The sequence below is a fragment of the Sceloporus undulatus genome, chromosome 1 (genome assembly GCF_019175285.1).
Source record: "Sceloporus undulatus isolate JIND9_A2432 ecotype Alabama chromosome 1, SceUnd_v1.1, whole genome shotgun sequence".
Classification (NCBI taxonomy): Eukaryota; Metazoa; Chordata; class Lepidosauria; order Squamata; family Phrynosomatidae; genus Sceloporus; species Sceloporus undulatus.
The window spans coordinates 337,848,757-337,870,232 of record NC_056522.1 but is presented as its reverse complement, the minus strand read 5'-3'; the positions used below and the strand labels follow the sequence as shown (position 1 = coordinate 337,870,232).

General features: G+C 36.9%; 1 protein-coding gene across 12 annotated transcripts in view; it reads right to left on the bottom strand.

The window, feature by feature from the left end:
- Positions 1–21,476, bottom strand: part of MIA2 (MIA SH3 domain ER export factor 2) — a 95,914-nt gene that overhangs the window by 41,369 nt on the left and 33,069 nt on the right. For all 12 annotated transcript variants that reach the window (XM_042438311.1, XM_042438320.1, XM_042438289.1 and 9 more), the window contains 14 exons: positions 19,865–19,936; positions 19,027–19,137; positions 17,900–17,971; positions 17,305–17,409; positions 14,067–14,189; positions 11,352–11,475; positions 10,577–10,623; positions 9,777–9,867; positions 8,408–8,546; positions 6,576–6,677; positions 5,421–5,481; positions 4,206–4,241; positions 1,525–1,592; positions 255–337 (listed from right to left, as the gene is read on the bottom strand). In XM_042438311.1, the coding sequence (XP_042294245.1) occupies positions 255–337; positions 1,525–1,592; positions 4,206–4,241; positions 5,421–5,481; positions 6,576–6,677; positions 8,408–8,546; positions 9,777–9,867; positions 10,577–10,623; positions 11,352–11,475; positions 14,067–14,189; positions 17,305–17,409; positions 17,900–17,971; positions 19,027–19,137; positions 19,865–19,936 (1,234 nt within the window). The remainder of the gene's footprint in view (positions 1–254; positions 338–1,524; positions 1,593–4,205; positions 4,242–5,420; positions 5,482–6,575; positions 6,678–8,407; positions 8,547–9,776; positions 9,868–10,576; positions 10,624–11,351; positions 11,476–14,066; positions 14,190–17,304; positions 17,410–17,899; positions 17,972–19,026; positions 19,138–19,864; positions 19,937–21,476) is intronic.

Below are 21,476 nucleotides of genomic sequence, written 5' to 3'. Positions count from 1 at the left end.
TGAATCACACTGGAAGACCTATAAATGCCTAGAGAAGAGTTCTATCTAGGAATCTCTAGGTCCTCCAGTATGACTCTATGATCAACCTCTGCTAGAAATCTGGTGGACCACAGAGATTTCTAGATATTAATGAAATGCTGAAGGTCCAAGAGATTTCTAGATAGAACATATTAATCAAATCCGCAAAAGTAAAAAATGTAGAGGGCCAACTATATATTGTAAATAACATGTATATATTTAATGAGGTTATTTACCTCTGCCAAATGGTCTAACTGGAACATCAAGAGCATAAGGATCTTTTTCCAAAAGATCGCATTTAAATTCTGCTTCTGTTAATCTGAAAGAAAGTACAACATTTTAATATTCCCTGTATTTCTTTTAATACAACTGTTGATCAGCTAATTCAAGAAGTAAAGTTGACTGAAACAACTCACAAGTACTAATGATTAAATCAGATATGTTTAAATAAAATATAAATAGCTTGATCCAAAGGTTTGCAGTGCCAAAGATAAACACACACTTCGAATGCAATACAGCTATTACCACAGCATCTCATCTTGTGACAGAACTGGGCTGGATCCAGAGAAGCACAAATAATAAAACCAATAGGGTTTCTTTCTTCTTCAGGTAGCCACTTGTGTCCCCAACTTACAAATTATAAAGATACAGCAGGGGACATGGTAGGGAAAGCTTTATCAGATGAGGGAAAAGAATCAGTTTATCGTATGAGGGGGGAGGGATAGCGGTTTTTAGAATTTTTAACTGTATCTTGTTTTATTGTTGTAATCCGCTTGGATTCCAAGTGATTAAGTGGAATATAAATAATAATAATTATTATTAATCAGTAGACTTCACAGCAGGGAGGTGTGTGCAAAATATGTCCCTTCTGCTTGCACAAAGGAACTTCTGGATCCCAGCCCTTTTACCTATACTGCATTCAGATACTCAACTGTTCAGAATGACCCTTAACAAAGCCGAATTCACTTCATATGCTAACATTTTAGCATTCAGTGATTTAATCAATGCTTTATTATGAATGACCAAAACTAAAACAAAAAACCATTAATCAATTTATCCTCAGATCCTAAATAAATTTAGGAAGAAACTGGTCAACAGTTTAATGAGAAATTATTTTTGCACTCACTGTGGTTATTATTGCAACATTATTCACCTTTATAAACCTTACTGTTAACTTTGATTCTACAAGACCAACATATTTGCAAGATGTAAAAAAGAATAGCTTGTTCCTATGCAGATTACTGTTAATATCTTGGGCCAGCCAGGCTCAATCTGCAGTATAACATCTCAGCAAAAATTCCATTAGAATCCATTATTGTCACTGCAAGTGGACAAAGACACTCAATGATACTTTGACAGATATGAAATCATCAAGCTAATTTATTTATTTAATTTAGCCAACACATGGATAATATTGAACCCAGACCTCATATAGCAACAGAACAATAACACTAAAGAAACAAATCACAAAATCATGCTTTTTGGCATGAAAACATAGATACTTACTTTTGTCTATTGTGCAAATTTTCTTTTCTTAAATCATTGAGATGTCTTTCTGCTGCACGGGCTGTAAGCTGTAAAAAAGAAGAAACCCTAATCAAATGCTATAATTTCTTAAAATACAAAGTACATGTCTGTAAGCTTTTTATTCATAGGCTAAAGCAAGAGTCTGTTAGAAGGCCAAGCCTCAGCTTAATGATACAAAAGGTGAAGAACATACCACCAAATTAACATACTGCAACTAAAGCATCGTAGATGATAATACATGATGAAAAACTGTGAATGTAAGCCTGGCTTTAAGTATCCTTTTGCCTGCTTTTTTAAAATCACTAGTCATCTGTGTGCACTTTAACTTCATTATGGCGTCTACAATCAAACATATAAATATGTCCACAATCAACAGCATATATAATCCATAAATGATAATACACTAGGAAAAGGGGGATTTTAATAAATAATAATAATAATAATAATAATAATAATAATAGGTTTTATTTATGTTTTCCCGCCTCTCCCGACGAATCGAAGCGGAATTACAATCAAAATGTACAAATCAGCAATACAGCAGTAATTCTAATAACAATTTAAAATCATAATATAAACAATATTCTATTTAAAAACATTTACTGTAATACAATATACAAACATCCTGAAATAGACTTCTATTCGAGAGGTGGAATTCTTTATAGAAAATCAGAGGGGTATGCTTGCCGGAAGAGCTAAGTTTTCAAAGCCTTCTTAAAGGCATCCAAGGTAGAAATGAGTTGGATCTCTTCCGGGAGATTGTTCCAATGCGTGGGGGCCATAGCTGTATATGCTCTTTCGCGAGTAGTTGTTAATCTCACCTTGGGATGCTCAAGTTAATTCTTCCCAGTTGTTCTGAGAGTGCAGGGTGGATTATGTAGGGAGAGGCGTTCCCTCAAGTAACTTGGGCCCAAGCCATGTAAGGCTTTAAAGGTAATAACCAATACTTTGTATTGGGCCCGGAAGCTAATTGGCAGCCAGTGTAGAGATTTTAATACAGGTGTTATGTGGTCTGACCTTGAGGTTCCAGTGACCACTCTGGCTGCTGCATTTTGGACTAGTTGAAGCTTCCAAACTTGGTACAAAGGTAGCCCCATGTAGAGTGCATTGCAGAAATCTAAACGAGATTACCAGTGCGTGTACTACAGTTTCAAGGTCCTTTCGGTCCAGGTAAGGACGCAGTTGGCATAACAGCCGAAGCTGGTACCAAGCACTCCTGGCCATCGCATCCACTTGAGATGATAACTGTAAAGATGAATCCAGGAGTACTCCCAAACTGCGAACTTTGCCCTTTAGGGGAAGTGTGACCCCATCCAGCATTAGCATATGCCCAGATAGAATAGCTATGCAATGCTAACAACCACCCAGTTCATGGGGCAGTACTGTTGAAAACAATAGGCCACTCACTTATGAGGATTAGCAGGAAAGCATAGTACAAAACTAGCCATACCAGCTGGAACCTCTCTCTCTGTAACTTCTAGTTTAGTGCTATCACAAAAGTAATTCAGTTGAGAAGGAAAAGCTATATGGGCAAACTCTCAGATTCCCTTTGTGTGGATCTCTAAACAAAACTAGAGTGACATAGAATAGTGGAACGAGAGGGATGGTGTTTTATTTTGTTCTTGACTAGAAGGTTTGTTGTACAATAACACTGTGTTCCATTAACTGCAGTGCTATTATTATAACAGGACAGTCTGATTATCATTACAAAAAAGCAACAGAGAGCACCCTGAGCATTTATTAAACTGACATTGAAACAAAGCCAGATGAGATTAAAGGATTTATTTTTACAAGAAAAGACTCTGAAAGATATGATTCACAAGGGAATGTGTACACTACATGCAGCAGTACTCAAAGTGGTGATCCATGGACTGGTGCCAGTCATTGAGCCATCTGCTGCCAGTCCCTGGAGTTTCCAGAAAAGAAGTAAACAACTGTAGCCAACGGGCAAAAGCATAATACCAGTCCCTAAAAATTGAAGGGGAAAAAAAAACCCCCACCACTTGTCCCCCAAATCAGATAGGTTTTAAGAAACATTTAAGAACCTGTAGCACCCATGGGCACATGCTGGTGGTGAGACTGCTTCTTAATAGAAATTTGCACTTTTGTGACAGAGTTATCTAGATTTGCTGCTTTTTATGTCAGTAAATATTTTTTATTCGCACTAAATTAAGATGACCAGTTCAATAAACCTCCAGTTCTTTAATAAGGGCTGATAATAATGAGGGCTGTGGAAAGACTGTTTCCTGCCTCCATTCTTGCTCTGCCTTGAAACAGTTCCTTCTGAAATGCCCCTGAACATCACTTGGAGCCCTGCAAGTGGATTCTATGCTGTTACCAAGGACAGATGATCAAAAGTACCAGTACATTAGAGACAATTTTGTCAAATTAAAACAGCAAAAAATGTTTCTATAAACTGAAGAAACTACTATTTTTTCGAACAGATGGAAAAGGGGGAAGCAGAATCCCTGTGCTCATCTGGATTTGCAGCCACCTCTGAAGAATCACCCAAAATTGCTTCTCAGTTCCCCCAGCTGAAGAGCTACACTGGGAGTTGTTGGGTTTAAATAAGCAGTTTATATGTTCTTTTGGAGCAGTTAAAGTGCAGAGGGGCAAATGTGCATCCCTGAAAAATCTAAGCCACACAGACATGTGCAACTTACCCAGTTATCATGAGCTTTCTTCTCATGTGACATAATCTATTAAACAGAATTTAGCCATTAGTTCAAAGGCACACTTCTCTCTTTTTTTAAAAAAAAGTTCAACAGTACATTAACAATACTGAAAAAATGCAATGGCACATTTCATTCCCCCCCTTCTATTCTCTTTCTGTTATGCTCCCTGTCCACTTCATGATGCTCTCTTGACCGCCTCACTGCATACACCCACATCTCTTACTTAACCCCTTCTTTTCACCTAGGCCACAGGTTTCTGCACACCATGTTGTCCCTTTTTTTCTCTGTGCTTTTCTCTCTCATTCTCACATTTTTATTCTGTGTCTTTTTTCTCTTTACCCTTTTCTCTTCTCTACACACATTAAGGGAAAAGGAAACTAAGCTTGGAAAGGTACTTCTAAAATGTAATTAGTTGTAGATACTGTTACAACTGCACAGTGTTACAGCTTATATAACTCAGTCACCTGAAGTCACAGCTAACTTAAAAGCAAATAACAAAAATAACAAAAAGGGCCCTGAAAAATAACCAGATACTGTTATAAGGACATATGATTAAAAGTAATGCTTTACTTTCCCATATCTCAAAGTAATTTTCTGCCTTATAGTACAAAGTAAGTGAAATTATGTTTCATTAAGTTAGAATCATAATGTAACTGATCATACTTTTGTTACTGGAAAAAGAGAAATTACATCTATTGCATTATTTGTAACCAACTGTTTTGAGGATCTGGGAGGAAAGCACATGTAGTGACACAGTTCTTCCAGCACCAGTTTTGCTGCACAGGGGCAAACACTGAATGCCTCCATTGCTCAAATCTGGCATACTTTGATAAAATACAAATACATAGCATATTGAATATCAAATATGTGACAAAGTCAATAAATAAGTCTGAAAGGCTGTAGTGCATAATTGCGCTGTATAAATAATTTTAAGTTGTAATGTCAGTAGAAAATAATAGCCACGGTTGTAATGCTATTTACACTTATCTGGAAGCAATTTCATTGATTTCTATGGTTCTGTACTTCTTACTAGGATCATACTGTAATACTGAAATGTATTTTGAAATAAATCAAACTAAAATCAATGGGAATATATGTAGAAGCTAGATAATTTCAAGCCAGCAGCTTTATCAAACCTGGAAGTCAACTATAACATCCCAAGGTACATAAAGTGCCAGTTAAAAAAGCAATATATATATATACCTGGTTCTGGTAAGAGCGAACAGTTCTTTCCAGTTCTTCTTCTAAATCTTTTGCCTGCTGTCTATAAATAAATAAATGCAAAACAAGGATAATTTTGCACAAACAGATGATATTAGCATCATGTCTTACCATGAAATTTCAACAGTATGTCATTTTTTAAAAATATAATGGCAAAAAATATTATTATGCATGCTGTAATCTCTTCCCTTTTGTCACCCTGACTGAAAACCCTACTGCCATGAAGGAGAAAGGACTAGAACAGGATGGAGTCGCTCTTGTCCCTGCTACGGAAGCTCAACAGTCTGCTTTAGGTGAAATGGCTCTGCCTGGGAAGCAGGTAGGAAAGGTAAACACTGAAGATTTACCTTTATGCAGAAGAAAAAACACTCCAATACCCAACACTAGGTATCCAGCTCTCCGCTGGCACTGAAGATTCACAAGCTTTTAAACTACCTGTAACACTCTAGTGAGGGAAGGGTTTGTAGGCTGGATCTAGAGAAGCAGATGTCCGTGCACGTGCCATAGAACCTTCTTGGTCCTCCTCTCAACAGCATGCCCCTAACTGTTTTTTAGGATTCAACAGAAGAAGCGAAAGCAACATGAGGAAATTGATACAATTTATGGGGTTGCTTTGAAGAGATAAAAGTGCCTTCCCATCATGCAAAGTACCAATTGAATCCATATTGCAATGTTTATTGAGTAACTTCACAGTTCCCTGGTGCATGTTCCCAGGTTACTCCTGCAACTTTACTGGAAAGAACCTGGGGATAAGGGTCGTGCTAAATGGGAGTACAGTGGTACCTCGGGATACGAATTACCCAGCTTACGAATTTTTCGGGATACGAAAAAATCCCATAGGGATTTATTGTTTCGGCTTACGAAGGTTTTTTCGGGTTACGAAAAAACCCCGGCGCTGTTTTAAATGGAGCCGCGGCTTTTTCTCCATTAGCGCCTATGGCAATTCGGGTTACGAAGGTTTTTCGGGTTACGAAATTAGCCGCGGAACGAATTAATTTCGTAACCCGAGGTACCACTGTACTTAATCTTTACTATATCCGATCATCTGTGGTTTTCCCCACAACTTTTAGTTGTTCAGACCCATTCTTGAATTTCATGGATTCAATAAATGAAAATGCCAACATAAGCTATGATTACCGATAAATATTTAGTTCTTCAGCAGCATGAATGATCTTCTCATCAACTTTGGAAAGTTTTTCTTCTTTTTGCAAACGCTCTTTTTCTTCTACAGTCAACTTCCTTTTAAAAAGAATTTAGCCACTGATTAGCCACAACTTAGGCACTTTTAATTTTTTTACTGAAAATCATAACCACAAAAATCTGAGGCTATCTTCATCTTAGTGGCAGGAAGCTCAATAGGAAGCCTACTCCTGTACCACTCTGACCAACTATAACAAAAAGAGACTGGCAAGGCCAATCAAAAGCATAAGGATAAAATAAAAGATAAAGCTGCAAAAATCTCCAGCATTTCTTTTGTGGGCATCCTGGCTGTGATCTCCTCCTTTTCATTTTGATTACTCACACATGTGCAGGAGCAGGCTTGTCACTGGACCATGCTATATAATAATATGGCCCAAGAATAAGGCTTCTCCTGCACATCTTGTATAAAACAGAATGAAAAACAGTGGAGCAGTGTAAGGAGATAAATCCTGGTGTGAACATTCCAGGAAAATAAGGAGCCCTGGTGGCACAGTGGTTAAATGCTGGTACTGCAGCCACTAGGTTGTGAGTTTGATCTCAGGGCTCCAAGGAGACTCACCCTTCCATCCTTTCACAGGTCAGTAAAATGAGTACCCAGCTTGTAAACCACTTAGGGAGTGCTGAGTTCACTGAGAAGCAGTCTAGAAATGTAAATGCTATACTATTTCTTGGAGTGAGAGAAATGAAAGGGGAAATCTGACCTTGAACAATGACAGTAAAGTTTGGAAGTTTGTCCTTCAGAAATAAAGGGAAGCTTACCATATGCTAGCTAACTTCTCAGTCAAAAGGAATATTGAAAGGGGAAAAAAGACAGAGACTCAACTGCAGAAGGGGAAAAAACCCTTTCTTTAGAAGCTGAGCAAGAAAAATGTGTTGGACTTACCATAAATAATCTCCTTTTCAAAACAACAAGAAAAACTGAGGTCTAAATTAGCCTTAGATGACATTAATTAATGAGCCCTTGTGCAAAAAGGAGAAACAATAAAGCTAATTATACTGTGGGCCCTTGGCATCTGCTGGGGTTTGGTTCCAGGATGTGGATACCAAAATCTGTGGATGCTCAAGTTCCACGGTATACAATGGCATATTAAAATGGTGTATTTTAAATAAAATGGCAAAAGCAAAGTTTGCTTTTTAGAATTTATGTTTTTGCATATTTTCAAGCAGTGGGTGCTTGAATCCGTGGATAGGGAGAGCCACTCTATTATCATCTGATTTCTCTACTTTGAGGCTTTGTTCACTTCCTCCCTCTCCCCATCTACAAACAAATATTTTATTTCCTCAAGGGGAGAAATTTTGCGAGCCAGCACACAGAAAAAGGGTTAACTGATGTTCTTGGCATGCTTCTTGGAAATTTTCTTTGGGTGGGGGCAACTACTATGAGGAAGCAGTGATGAGCACAAGGCAATCATGTGGTGGGAAAGGGGGCTATAGGCAACCACAACGTCCTTTTTTGTGATGGTGCCTATCTCAAAAATATATATTTTACATAATAAACATGATTCCCAAGAAGCCAGGATCACAATAGAGTAAGCAAGTATTTGAATCATACAGCAAAATCATAAAAAGTTTTGAGAAGGCAAGATTGGGCAGTAAGATCCCTGTGCCAGTACAGAAATGTAAATTAGTGAAGTAACATGTTAGATTCAGTTTACATGTAAAATACTCCAACTGTTTGCAATATCTAAAATACAGAGTCTGTTGAATCATGAAATTAAGCAATTAATGATTAACTATTGATGAAACAATGAATCTACTGCTACCAATACCTGTGAAGGTTCATTTCATTTTCCTGATACAGCTCTGACATAACTTTAACCTTTTGCTGAAGCTTCTGAACTTCATTTTCAAAATGTGTATTTTCAGACTGCAATACGCCATGTTCCTTTTGCAAACATTCAATGCGTTCTGTTACACAGAGATAACATTACAGCATCCAGTAATTTAAACCCACACATAAAAGAAAAATCATGTTGAAAACTGAAAATACATTGAATCTTCCAGATTCATGGGTTCTGGATCCATGAATTCAAATGAACACGGATTATCCTGTATTATTAAATGGGGGTGACGTGAATGCAGACACATTGAAATGTACACATTCACATTGCTACCATTTAATATGAGGCATGATCATCTACAGTTTTTTCATCCATATCCTCATGGATCTGAAGGTAAACAGCCTTCAGCCCTGATCAATTTGACCTCTGGTTTGCCATGGAATTTCCTAGAAAATCTGAATCAAACTCTGGCTGTTTAAAAGGCCCCCACGCTCCTTCCCTGCATGTCATCACTCCTACTGAGAATCCCCCCCCCCAATTGCTGCATCTAATGCGGGAAAGGGGTGCTGCCAGGATCTGCATCTCCGCATTAGATGCAGCAATAAGGAGCTACTCAGTAGGAGCAATGGCACGGCAAGCTATGGAGAGTGCATCAGTAGCAGGTCCCAGGGCAGTGCAGGGATGGGCATGTCACCCCAGCCCCTGAATCAGAGTAGTTTTAAAACTTCATGATGATCTTATAAATTCAGATAGCTTTGGAGAGTGTTTTTGTTTATTTTTCTAATGTGATGTGCTTATATATGTGAAAAATGCTTGGAAAATTCTACAAAGGAAAACACATTCTTTTTTCTTCCCTTCTTTTTTACTTCCACATAGAATTTAGGACTAAAGTTTGGGAGAAATATGTTTGAATATCAGCTTTGGGGAGGGAGACAGCAAAAGGCACCAGACACGTTACTTTTAATAATGATGCCGCACACAAGTGTGCTAAGGTCATTCAACTAAGAAGTTCAAATAGCAGTCAATAAAATAATAGCAATGATAATAGGTGCATATCCACTTTTGTCCCTATCTCTATTCAAAAAAATTTCCTTAAAAAAATCAAAAATGACAGGATGAGGGTAGCAACAGAGAACAGCTGCACAGTGCAACAGCTAAGTAGGGCTTAACAATTTATGTATCATATCAAGATGTCTCTGCTCAATGATTAATCGCAACTCATGTAGTGTTTTTTTTCTAATTAGTTGAAATGGTTAAGTACCTATTTTCTTAAAATATGAATTAATTTCATCTTCTCACTTCATTCATTTAAAAAAAAACTACAGTATTTAAAAATTATAAAAACATTTGAAATTACCTGCAAGTTCTTCTTTTGCTTTCTTTTCATCAGTTAATTTTGAATATATTTGGTTTCTTTCTGTTTCCATGGATTTTAAACAAGCATTCAGCTACATTAAAGAGAAAAAAATACAAACAATTTAAGATCATAACTGATAGACTGACTACTGATGTTATGTTTCCATGTGTATAATAAGTCTTCAGTTAATTCTGGGTCATCTTTTGATACAACAGTGACTACCTAGTGTTAGGGGAAATCCAGGCATCATTCTATAATTATATGAGAATATCATGCCAGAATTCGCACACGTAATCAAAAGCCATTGGCTTGTATCCAGTCTTCTTGTGAAAATAATTCAATTCACAAGACCCTCAATCCAAGAAAGAAATGTTATGATTCTCCTCCTCACTTGCAACACCATGAAATCCTGAATGCTGAGAAACTTCCTTGGTGACATAGGGAGAAGTGAGTCAAAAATCACCTCCAATCTGCTTGCCAGAATAACCCTCCCACAAAATGTACATCTTTTTGATAAGCAGAGCACTTCTGTTCACAGAAGAGCAGCTATGGATCCAACCCACAAAAGTCTGAACCATGGTTTGGAAGGGAAAAAGCCTAATTTTGTTATTTTTTAAAATGTATTTATTAATGTTGCTCATCAATGTAAAAATATTCCCAAGGCAGCTAACAACATATATGAAGCGTTCATACACTAAATAGGCATGCTAGTAAAACAGAAGATGTGCAAGATTTTCTTCTTTTGATTATCTTCTCTATAGCTTTTTAAGATAGTAAAAACAAACACTGACATTAGTTACCTTTGCAGCATAAATCAGTTTCTTTATGGTTCGTTTTTCTTGATCATCTGATAAAATGAACAAAGAGAGGAGGGAAGAAATAACAGTAAATCACCAAAACCCGCACAAAACCCCACTCTTGGTATTATACAAAGAATTTGTTACTTGTAAATATTAAAGATACATTTCCAAAAGCTCAATTAAAAAACATGAAGCAGCAGCGAGAGTGGAGAAGAGAGAACACCATTCACCTGATTAACCTTCAGAGCAGCATTCTTATTTCTGAAATGGATTTGGTATGCTTAGTCAATTCAACGAGAGGCTGCATCCACACTGCAGAAATAATCTAGGTTGACACCATTTTAATGACCATGGCTGAATGCTAAGGAATTCTGGGAATGATGCCAGAATACAGCCAGAGACATCCTCCTCAGGATTAAAGCCCTTGAACTTTCTGTGTAGGCCGCTTATCCACAAGCTAAGGACCAGAATGAGTAGAGTTGTCAAACAAGTTTGTGTTCTGATGAGTTATGCAAGGGTGGGGGTGAACTGTTTTAAGGAAGTGGGTTTTGTTATTTTAAAAAGGAAGCTTGATAATATTCATTTTGAACATGCCCTGGTAGCACTGAGAGATGCACACCTAAAGCTTAGGTGAAAACCAATGCTATGGTCTTGTTTGAATTCTTTTTTTTAGACAAGGACGCATTTACAAAGAAAGCAAGCTCCACTACTAGAATTTGAAAAACCTTAATCTCTCTTTTCTTTTTGCTTACATAATAGATAGGTCAGCATTTACCTAAATGTTCTCCATTTTCTCTTTCACATTTTATGTCATTCTCCCAGTGACTGTCTTCAACAGCATCATGTTCTCCTATGGCACTGCTCCAGTCCTTCATTTCCAACAAACACTCAGTCAGTGACTATGTAGTGTTGAAAAAGGAAACAAACAAACAAAACAAAAAATCAGGAATGAAACTTTTACTTTATTTACATTTTTACTGCACATAAAGCGATTTCAAGATTTTATTAATTTAAGATATCAAATTAACCTATTTCATATTTAAAACTACATCAAGCATTTTGCATGAAATTTGGCTACCCCAAATTTCTTCTTGAATGTAAAAAACTGGGTTGTTATTTTAGAACTGCATGCACTTATTTGGGCAGTAAGACATCTCACAAAGTCAGTAAAACCAGAATTGCAGAACTTAGAGCATACTTAAAACAGCCATTTCTTCCCCTCACAAAGATATTCAAGTGGAACCCCAAGTACCCAAAGGCAGGGGAACCACCCTTCCCCACACCCAGCAGTTCAAATCTATGTTTGACCAGTAGGTTCCTTGATCTTTAAGAACCACTTATATTTCTGTGAAAACTTGCTAGAACATGCCCATTAAGAACTTTGGAAGGTGATGACAGATTTCTTAAGAAATGAAAGATATTTATGGTCCTATTTTGTTCACCTGAAAGTATGTAACTTCTTCATAGATTAAGTCACTATTCATATACAGTCTTTTAGAAGAGGAAATGACAGAATCCTAGAATATACACATAGAGAGCCCCATATCTCAGCTGTTTTAAAAGGGATTCAGCATTGCACCAAACATGCCAAACCTTCTCACTCTTTTCTCCAACTTTGGAGTTGTGCAAGTGGCTGCCTTGGAAATCAAGGAAGCTATAGAGCAAACACAGCACAACGCAGTCTCATCAAGACTAGAAAGAGGCATTTGTATTTCTCAAAGATAATGGCATGAACTATGCAGTTGCTTCACTAGGGTTGATGTCATCTCCTCTACTGACCTCCTCCCCTACCACACGATACAGAATCCATACAAATTAGCATATAATGTGGCATTTAATGTAATTAAAATAATTACAATATACCAGTTAAAAATATACACAAAGTCAACATCAAATTAGAATTAAACTATTAACAATATTACTACAGTAATGTTTTTTGTATTATGTTACTCATAAATTGTAAATCCTGTATATAACTGAATGTAAGAGCAACAGCTGTGATGCAAAACAACTAGCAAAATTAAAAATTCTACTTTTAAATTACAATAGCATGCACATAGCCTAAATGTATTTATGTAAACATAGACCCCATACAGACAGACCAAAATAAAGCTGCTTTGGGTTACTTTGGAGGTATGCTGTTTAAATGATGCATGCGTACTAAGAGTCCAAAAGTTGCACCAAAGCTGTGCTCCAGTCCTTAGTATTGGATCGTGGCTTTGGCGCGGCTTCCGGACTCTTAGTATGCATGCATCATTTAAACAGCATAACTCCAAAGTGACCTGAAGCAGCTTTACTTTGGCCTGTCTCTATGGGGCTATAGTTTCATGTGGTAAAAGATGATGTTTTTAATGGAAAAGAATAAAAAATAATAATTTAAACAATTAATTTTTTTTTAAAAACTGGGACCTCTCCTTTCTCCTCCCACTGAGCCTCACACCACTCATACCATTTCTTCAGCATTTTAAAGGAACACAGGCGAATATTACAGCCTGTTTCTGACAAAAGACAGATGTGTGAGGAGCAGTGCTGTCACCCCCTCTTAAGGTATCTCCTGGTGTGGTCTGCACCCCCCCCCCCATGACACCACTGGATCTATGGGTACTAAGTGGTAAGATCTGGGAGAAATTCTAATGGGAAAGGCCAAACTCAGGAAGAATTTAAAGGGGAGGGGGGGAGAGAATACATTATATACATATTTACTGATTCTACTGTGCCTCTGGACACATATCCCATCAGGATTTGGGCATCCTGCCATTTTAAAATGTACTGTACTCATCTCTTGATAGTGCATTAGGATGAATGGTATGCTACCTACTGTATCCCACATCACATTAGACATGTATCTATACCTAAGTTAATTACTCATAGGTATTCCCATTCCTTCAATTTACCACACCCTGGTGGCACAGTGATTAAATGCCTGTACTACAGCCACTCACTCACAACCATAAGGTTGAGAGTTTAATACTAGCCAGGGCTCAAGCTCCACTCAGGCTTGCATGCTTCTGAGGTCATTAAAATGAATACCTAGCTTGTTGGGGGCAATTAGCTTACAGTTGTAAACCGCTTAGAAACTGCTTAGTTCAGTAGGAAGCGGTATATAAATGAAGCTGCTATGGCTAATTCTACATTCCTTCAGCCATTTGTAAACTATGAGAGCATATATTGTAATGGCTTTTATCTACCACACCACTAAAGAGCATGAAATTTAAGGTTGAAAAAAGTTGGTCTAACCCTACCAAACAATTCAATATTATGTCACACAGTAGCACACATGGATAACATGTGAGCCCACCCAATCTGCTTTAAAGAATGGAGGGCCTCTCTGGAGTAGATATGGAGAAGATTACAGGGAATCCTCTTGTGCAAGTAGAAATCCCCTCAACACAAAACAGCACCTAAAATGAGCTACTGGAAGACAATGCACCAACCTGAATAGGCAAATTCCAGTCACTATTGCTCAAACACATGATTCTGTGATTCTCACCTTGACTTGACTTTCCTTGTTTTTAAGAGCTTCCTCCATATCTGCTTTAGAACATTGAAACATTTTTGTTTGCTCATTTAATTCACTCAATCGTTCATGCCATCCTTCAGCTTCTTGTAATAGCTGAAAATAAAATTTAGCAAGATCGGTACTTGATAACAAATTATATAATTAAATAACAATACAATTAAATAATAGCTGTAAGTTTTTTAAAGGCTTGAATGGCAAGTGGAGTTCCAGGTCCACATGCAAGGCCCAAAGCTATTTTTGCAGCCCTTGATGACCCCCTAGATTCACCAAGATGATGGTTATTCTTAATATTACAGTCGCCCCATTAGCTTGAATAATGGCACACAGGTACATGCTTTGGGCAGGTGCCCCATTGTTTCCCCCTCCATTTGTCCCTCGCATATAAGCGAGGGATGCGAGTTTCAAAACCGTGAGAATGAAGGACTGTATTGTTATTGCTATCATCTTTTATATCCCAAATTTTCACCAGGTTGGGACTTCAATGGCTTACAAATTAAAACAATTACAATATACCATAGTTAAAAACACACACAAAGTAACCATAAAAATAGAATTAAGCTACAGTTTAAAATGTAGCATTTTTTTAAAACAGAATTTTAAATTACAGTTTAAAATATACTTTATAAATAATTAAAAGCAGTTTAAAAACAGTACAATCCAAAATGATAAAACACCCTCTTGAAACTCCTTCCATCAAAAACCTTCAGTCACTGGCTCAGTGCTAAGGAATCCTGGGAAATGTAGTTTATTGTGGCACCAGAGCTCTTTGACAGTGAAGGTTAAGTGTCTCACAAAACTATAGTTCCCAGGATTCCCTAGCATTGAGCCAGGGCAGCTAAAGCAGCCTCAAACTGGATTATTTCTGCAGTGTGTTCTGGACCTCCACCAAAATAAAATAAAAGTCTTGGTGCCACAATATGGTGCTGCAACAGCTGTACCTTTACCAACAGTTCTAAAAGCACAGCCACCATCTCCAGATGTCACTGGTCCAGAGGTACTGGGAATAGTGAAAACTGCTTCTCTGGCACAGGGCACTCAGACAAGTCAGTTCATGAAATTATCACTACATATATGACTTTCCCCCAAGTGAAAACTTTTAATTCAAACTAAACTTCCTAAGCACCATATTCAAATTATATTTCTATTTTAAGCATACTGCTATTATCTTTATATTATGTTGTTAAACCCAAAAACTGATAAATTGCTGTCTCAAAAAATTAATATTCCCATTTTTCTTAAAATGAACCAAAGACTTTTCTTTAATTAAAACTGTCACTTTGTCCATTTCAGCAAGCTTGTATATCTTCACCAATGAATCTTCTTGAGTTGAAATAACAGCAAGGCTGTCTGCACAGACCTAAAGGCTTGTGTTCCCCTACCAGCCTTGCACTGTCCTGTTTGAATGACACATGTCATAAGCCCTGGGCCAGGATCTGGCAGACTGGACGCCAATTCAGTGGATCTGAGCCAGGCACTCCATTTCCACATCAGATGTGGGGGTCTTCTCACTGGCAACAATGATGGAGGGAGGTAATGGGCACACAGCGACAGCAGGTCATGGGGTCTATGGTGTGGGGATGCCACCCAGGAAACCAATCCAAGTTAGGACCTGGTCCAGAATAGCACAGTTTTAGCCTGTGCTATCCTGGTTTTGTCGAAGGCTTTCATGGCCGGCATCCATAGTTTTTGTGGGTTTTCGGGCTATGTGGCCATGTTCTAGAAAAATTTCTTCCTGACGTTTCACCAGCATCTGTGGCTGGCATCTTCAGAGAAATCTCTGAAGATGCCAGCCACTGATGCTGGCAAAACGTCAGGAAGAAATTCTTCTAGAACATGGTCACATAGCGCAAAAAACCCACAAAAAAACTATCCTGGTTTTGCCTGTTCAGGGCCAGTATCTTTCCATCTCTGAGCATCCACATTTCTCACAGCTGTAATCACATACAGTATTGTAAAATCCTTCCACATTTCTTTTCAATCTATCATTCCATCATTCCCAATAAATAAAATTCAGGTCTCTACTGGAACTTTATTTTTTAAATGTCCTTCAACATTACATGGATCTGAGTCCAAAATTTTGAGCTCGATTGCAACCATCTTCCATCTTTCAACGTAATCCAGTCTTTCAATCATACAAAACAACAAGCATGATAATATGACTTTAGGTCTGGCAAACCTAAGTCTCCTCTTTGTTTAGCATCCTGCAATATTTTAAATCCAAATCTTGGGTTTTTTCCTTTGCCAGAGACATCTTTCTGCCTTTGAATTATATATCATTTATTAAATTGGCAAAGTCTGAAACAGAACCAAATTTTTTGGCAAAGCATTCATTTTAATAATTGAGATTCTACCCAACAATGGTAATTTCAGTCTTGTCCAGTTCTGTAAATCTTGTTTAATTTCCTTCCAAATTCTAACAGAATAATCTTGAAATTAATTAGAATTGTTATTCAAAATATTTACTCCCCATTATTTATCTTTATCAATCTTATATCTTGATTTCTCTGATAACTATATTTGTTCCAATTTCATCATATTCTTGATCAAAATAACTGTTTTATCCTTATTGATTTTAAATCCAGTCAGTTCTCCATATACCTTTAAAGTAAAATTTAACGCTTCAATTCTCTTTAAAGTATTCTCTAAAGAAAATACAAGATCATCAGTAAAGGCCTTTCACTTATATTCTTGATCTTTAACCTTTACGCCTCCCATTGTTTTTTCTTCTCTCATTACTCTGTTGAGAATCTCCCACACTAACAAAAATCTCCAACACAAGACCTCTGAACTTAGTGGATGAAAAGACTTCTGAAAAGAGGCCAAGTTATATCAGTGGCCACTGCTGCCATAAAGGATGAAGCACTCAATTGATTTCTCCCGCAGAAATCAAAGTCACAAAGACTGATCCGCTTACATCTGACTAGGCTCTGTCAAAGTTTTCCCATTTTCAGTTGTGGACATACTGCTAATGAGTTGAGGGGGCAAAAATCAACTCCAACATACTCTACACTTGTTCACCCCTACACTATATAACACCTTAAAAGGGAGCACCAATGCCTTGATATTTTAATCTTTTAAATTCAAAAGACAACTTTCTATAAAATTATACAAAACGAAGAAGTGGAAAAAATCTACCTGCTTTTTTTTGTTTTATATTCTTTATTGAAGTTATACAACCAATAAAAAAGCCCAAATATTTACAACATACCTGCTTTTCACTTTCTTGAAGGTGACTGTTTTCTTCTAAGGCATCTTGGAGAGATATCTTCAGCCTTTCTCTGTTGATCTCATATACTTTTAATGTGGTCTTGGCCTAAGTCAAATGCAATGCAATCCAATTCCATTTATGTTAATTTATGTTCTTGAATTCTTCTTGTGTAAAAGATCACTGGAACTACATTGCAAAGGCACTGAGACTTCCTTCCAAACTACACATGTAGCTGAGCATTATACTTTCATGACACATTGCCAAGACATTTCCTTATCCTTGGAAGAGAACTGAGCAATTCACATAAATGTAACAGAAGAGCAATTTTGGCATGGAATCATTTGTAATGCTAAACCACTATCAAAAAGAAATGCTGAATTCTTCTAAAATCTCAAGTTAGTATCAAAATAAGAGCCTATATCCATTAGCCACAAAGAGTATATAATTTCTATATATGTGGAGAACTGTCTACATATAAGAAGATATATAAGACATGTCTAGATCAATTTAAAAGGTTGATAGTGAAGTGCAAGATTGTGATAGTGCCTTTTGTAACTACTGTAATAAGGCACAAAAATATGAAATGTTAACTTACTTCAGCTATTTGTGACTGGATAGATTTTGCTTCATTTTCTGAATATTCCACTCTTCTCTGTATTTCAACCATCTAGAAAGACATTAAAAATATTTTTCATAAATACTTCCTTATGTTTGGTTGACAGTGCTTTGTCAAAATCATTGCTGATTAACATTTTAGTGAAACATATTTATTTAAAAGGCTTTTCTTTGGAAAACACCACTTAAACCATTTCCTTTTTAATTACTACCGCTAGAATACTGTACCAATCATGAATGCAATATGTAGAGAGATCTTGTACCACCTTTGAGACAACAAGACCTCTACATACTGATCATACAGACTAACATGCTTATATCTCTGAATCATGAAAGCATGATTTCTTTCTTTTACTTTTTTATTTTACACAGATTTAACTATGCATAATAAAGCAATATAAGTTTTGCAGATAGCCACTCATGCACTTGCCTGGAGCAAGGAATAAATCCTTCCAGCTGTACAGATGGCCAGCCCCCACGATTCATACCATTAAGTGATATCTAGGTACAACTTGAGCATGTGGGAAAACTAAATACAGTATTTTGTGAGCTCTTCTGAAAATAAATATCTACAAGGCTGAATAAAATACTGCTAATGCACTATGCTATTGTAATGGACCATTACACAATGGTGGCATGGGATGGGCAATTGCTCAAATCAGCCATGGAACATCTGCACCCCAGAAAGCTAGGACTGGAGAAATAAGCTAGTGAAAGGTACCAATCTTTCTCTCCCAGTGACTATAAATTTGTCTGCTTTCCGTTGCCACCACTGCACCCACAGCCTTTTTCTCTTGCCACTGACATCACTGTGTAAACCAATGTAATTAGTTCAGCATAAGTGCCCAATGCCTTTACACATACTGGCCAACGTAATTAGCCAATATGGACAAGGCAGTATGGTAAGGCTACAATCTTATGCATTTTTTCCTGGGAAGACGTACCACTGAATTCATGAAGGTTCATGTCTAATGCTTAGGGACAGGCTAAATTTAATTATGATGACAAGAAATCGTATCAGAGTGAGCCAAAGAGGTACATCTAACAGCACATGCAATATAATCATACTTTTTTCCAGAATAAGATTGCTTTTAATGAAAGACATACCAAGTCATCCAGTTCTGATCCTTTAGACTTTTCTTCTCTCAATTCTTTTTCTAATAATGCTATTTCATTTTTGAGGACAGAGTTTGTGCTGCTCAGTTCTTCATATGCTTTCTGAAATTAGCAAGTTTGGAAAGACATTCTGTTGGTGTTTATAACTATAAAGCATAATTTAAATCAAGTACTGGCTACGTTTAATTATCCAATGAAGCATCAGGAGCAGTTACATAGACAAGATTGCATTAGGATAGCTATCATTTCAAAATTCAAATTATCTATACTCTCAAACATGTGCTTACTATATGCTTTAAAAATCCATGCCTATAGCACCCAACCAACATAAAGAAATCATACTATTTAATGTATAACAAGCTTCATTTTTCATATTTGCTTCTATTAGCCATAGTAATAACCCCTGCACACCCAAAGGTTTTATTCATACTCTCCTCATTTGTTTAAAAATTGCTTCACACGTTTTCTTTATTTTGTTGCTCTTATCTGCAAACACAGGACTACAATTCTTTTTATGAATACATTTTTTAAAAGCAGAGATTAGATTCAACATTTGCCTGATGAAATTGAACATTCAATCACAGCACCTTAACAACAACCAATGAGTTTATTTTATTAATACAGGTATTAATATAGTTTAGTCAACAGGTACTTCATAAACAACAACAAACCTATATAAAATTATAATCCAGTACATCTATCTTTGTGAATAAGCCCTATTGAACAAAACTGAATGACTGAACAAGGAAACATACTTTCAGGCCATAAAGCAGAAACTATTTTATGAAACTGATTATTATGTCAATACTTTCCGACACTCAACATTTACCTTAAGGTCTGATGTAGTGGTTGACCCCTGCAAAAGGCTGGCATCTTTCAGAGAGTTTTCTAATTCTTCGTACTAAAATAAAAACAACAGATTAAGATCAGACCAAAAACCAAGGAAAACAAGAAAACAAGAAAAGCTATAGCTATACTCTTCAAATTCTTCCACTAGAACATACACTCATTTAATCTCCTTAATTATTAAACTGGTCAAGATTAGAACAAATATTTGGAACTTCAATTACAAAAAAACCCCAAATGAACCCCCTTGTACGAGGGACTTCTTTAATTTCATTAATAAGAAATCACAACCCCAATTAATTTAGTTTTTGTGTAATCGAAGTTCCAAATTGGTCAAGAACCACAAGCATAATGTCAAAATTAGGAGTTTACAGTAAGCCTCTCTCTCACAGCCTTCCAGATCTGTTGAGACCACATTTTTATATGCTATACTGCTGTGGCATTCTAACCATTCATAACAGTTACTTTTTTCTTTTAATATAGCAATCACTCTTCTACTGTGTACAAACTAAATAATGATTGTTTTTTTGTGGGTTTTTCGGGCTATGTGGTCATGTTCTAGAGGATTTTCTTCCTGACGTTTCACCAGCATCTGTGGCTGGCATCTTCAGAGAATATTTGCCTGGAAAAAGTGGGTCTATATATACTGTGTGTGGATGCCGGCCATGAAAGCCTTCGACTTCACATTAAATAATGACTGTACCATTATTTGGCGGTAAGATGGGATGGTTAATAACAAAAACAAAAACAACACATTTTTCCTAAAATTCAATAATTCCAGACATTCATTCTTGTCACCAAGAAAATGTAACCATGACTGTAGAGTAATTATCATAATTGATTAAACTACCTAAGGTATTGAGGCTGTACAAATGTTATGGAAGGAAATATGGAAACGCACCGATCAGAGAAAAATAAAGGGAAGCAACATCTATATGGGTTTATTACATCCACAGCATATGAAATAGTTGCTAATCTTCAAAAGAAGTCTAACAATTTTGGTGCAGTAGGACTTCAGAACTGGCTTCCACACAACAAACATATAGTGGTATGACCACTTCTTTAAAAACCTTCCCTGGACCCGCTGGACTTTTAACAACTATAGACTAGTATTGAATCTGCCTTTTTTGGCCAAGGTAACTGAAAGTGCAGATGCCCTCCAACTCCAGACAATCTTGGATGATTGGATTTTCTAGACCGATTCCAAACCTCCTTCAGAGCAGGATATGCAACTGAGACAGCTATGGTCGCCTTAGCAGGTGATTTTTTACTGAGCATTGATGGGGGAGTGTGTCCCTTTTAGTGCTTTTTGGACCTCTCAGTGGTGTTTGATACCATTAATCATGGTATCCTTCTGAAATACCTGAGAGGTTTGGCAATCAGGGGAACTATACTCCAGTGATTTTGGTCCTCTCTCTCAGGTGAGTTCCAGATGATGTCATGCTTGGGCATAGCTGCTCCTCAAAAAAAGATCTGTTATATGGCATATCAAAAGATGCTATTTAACATCTACATAAAACAGCTGGGAGAGATGGGGCAGGGTATTATCAGAATGCCAATGACATGTAAATACACTGCTCCATGCCGTCAAAAAC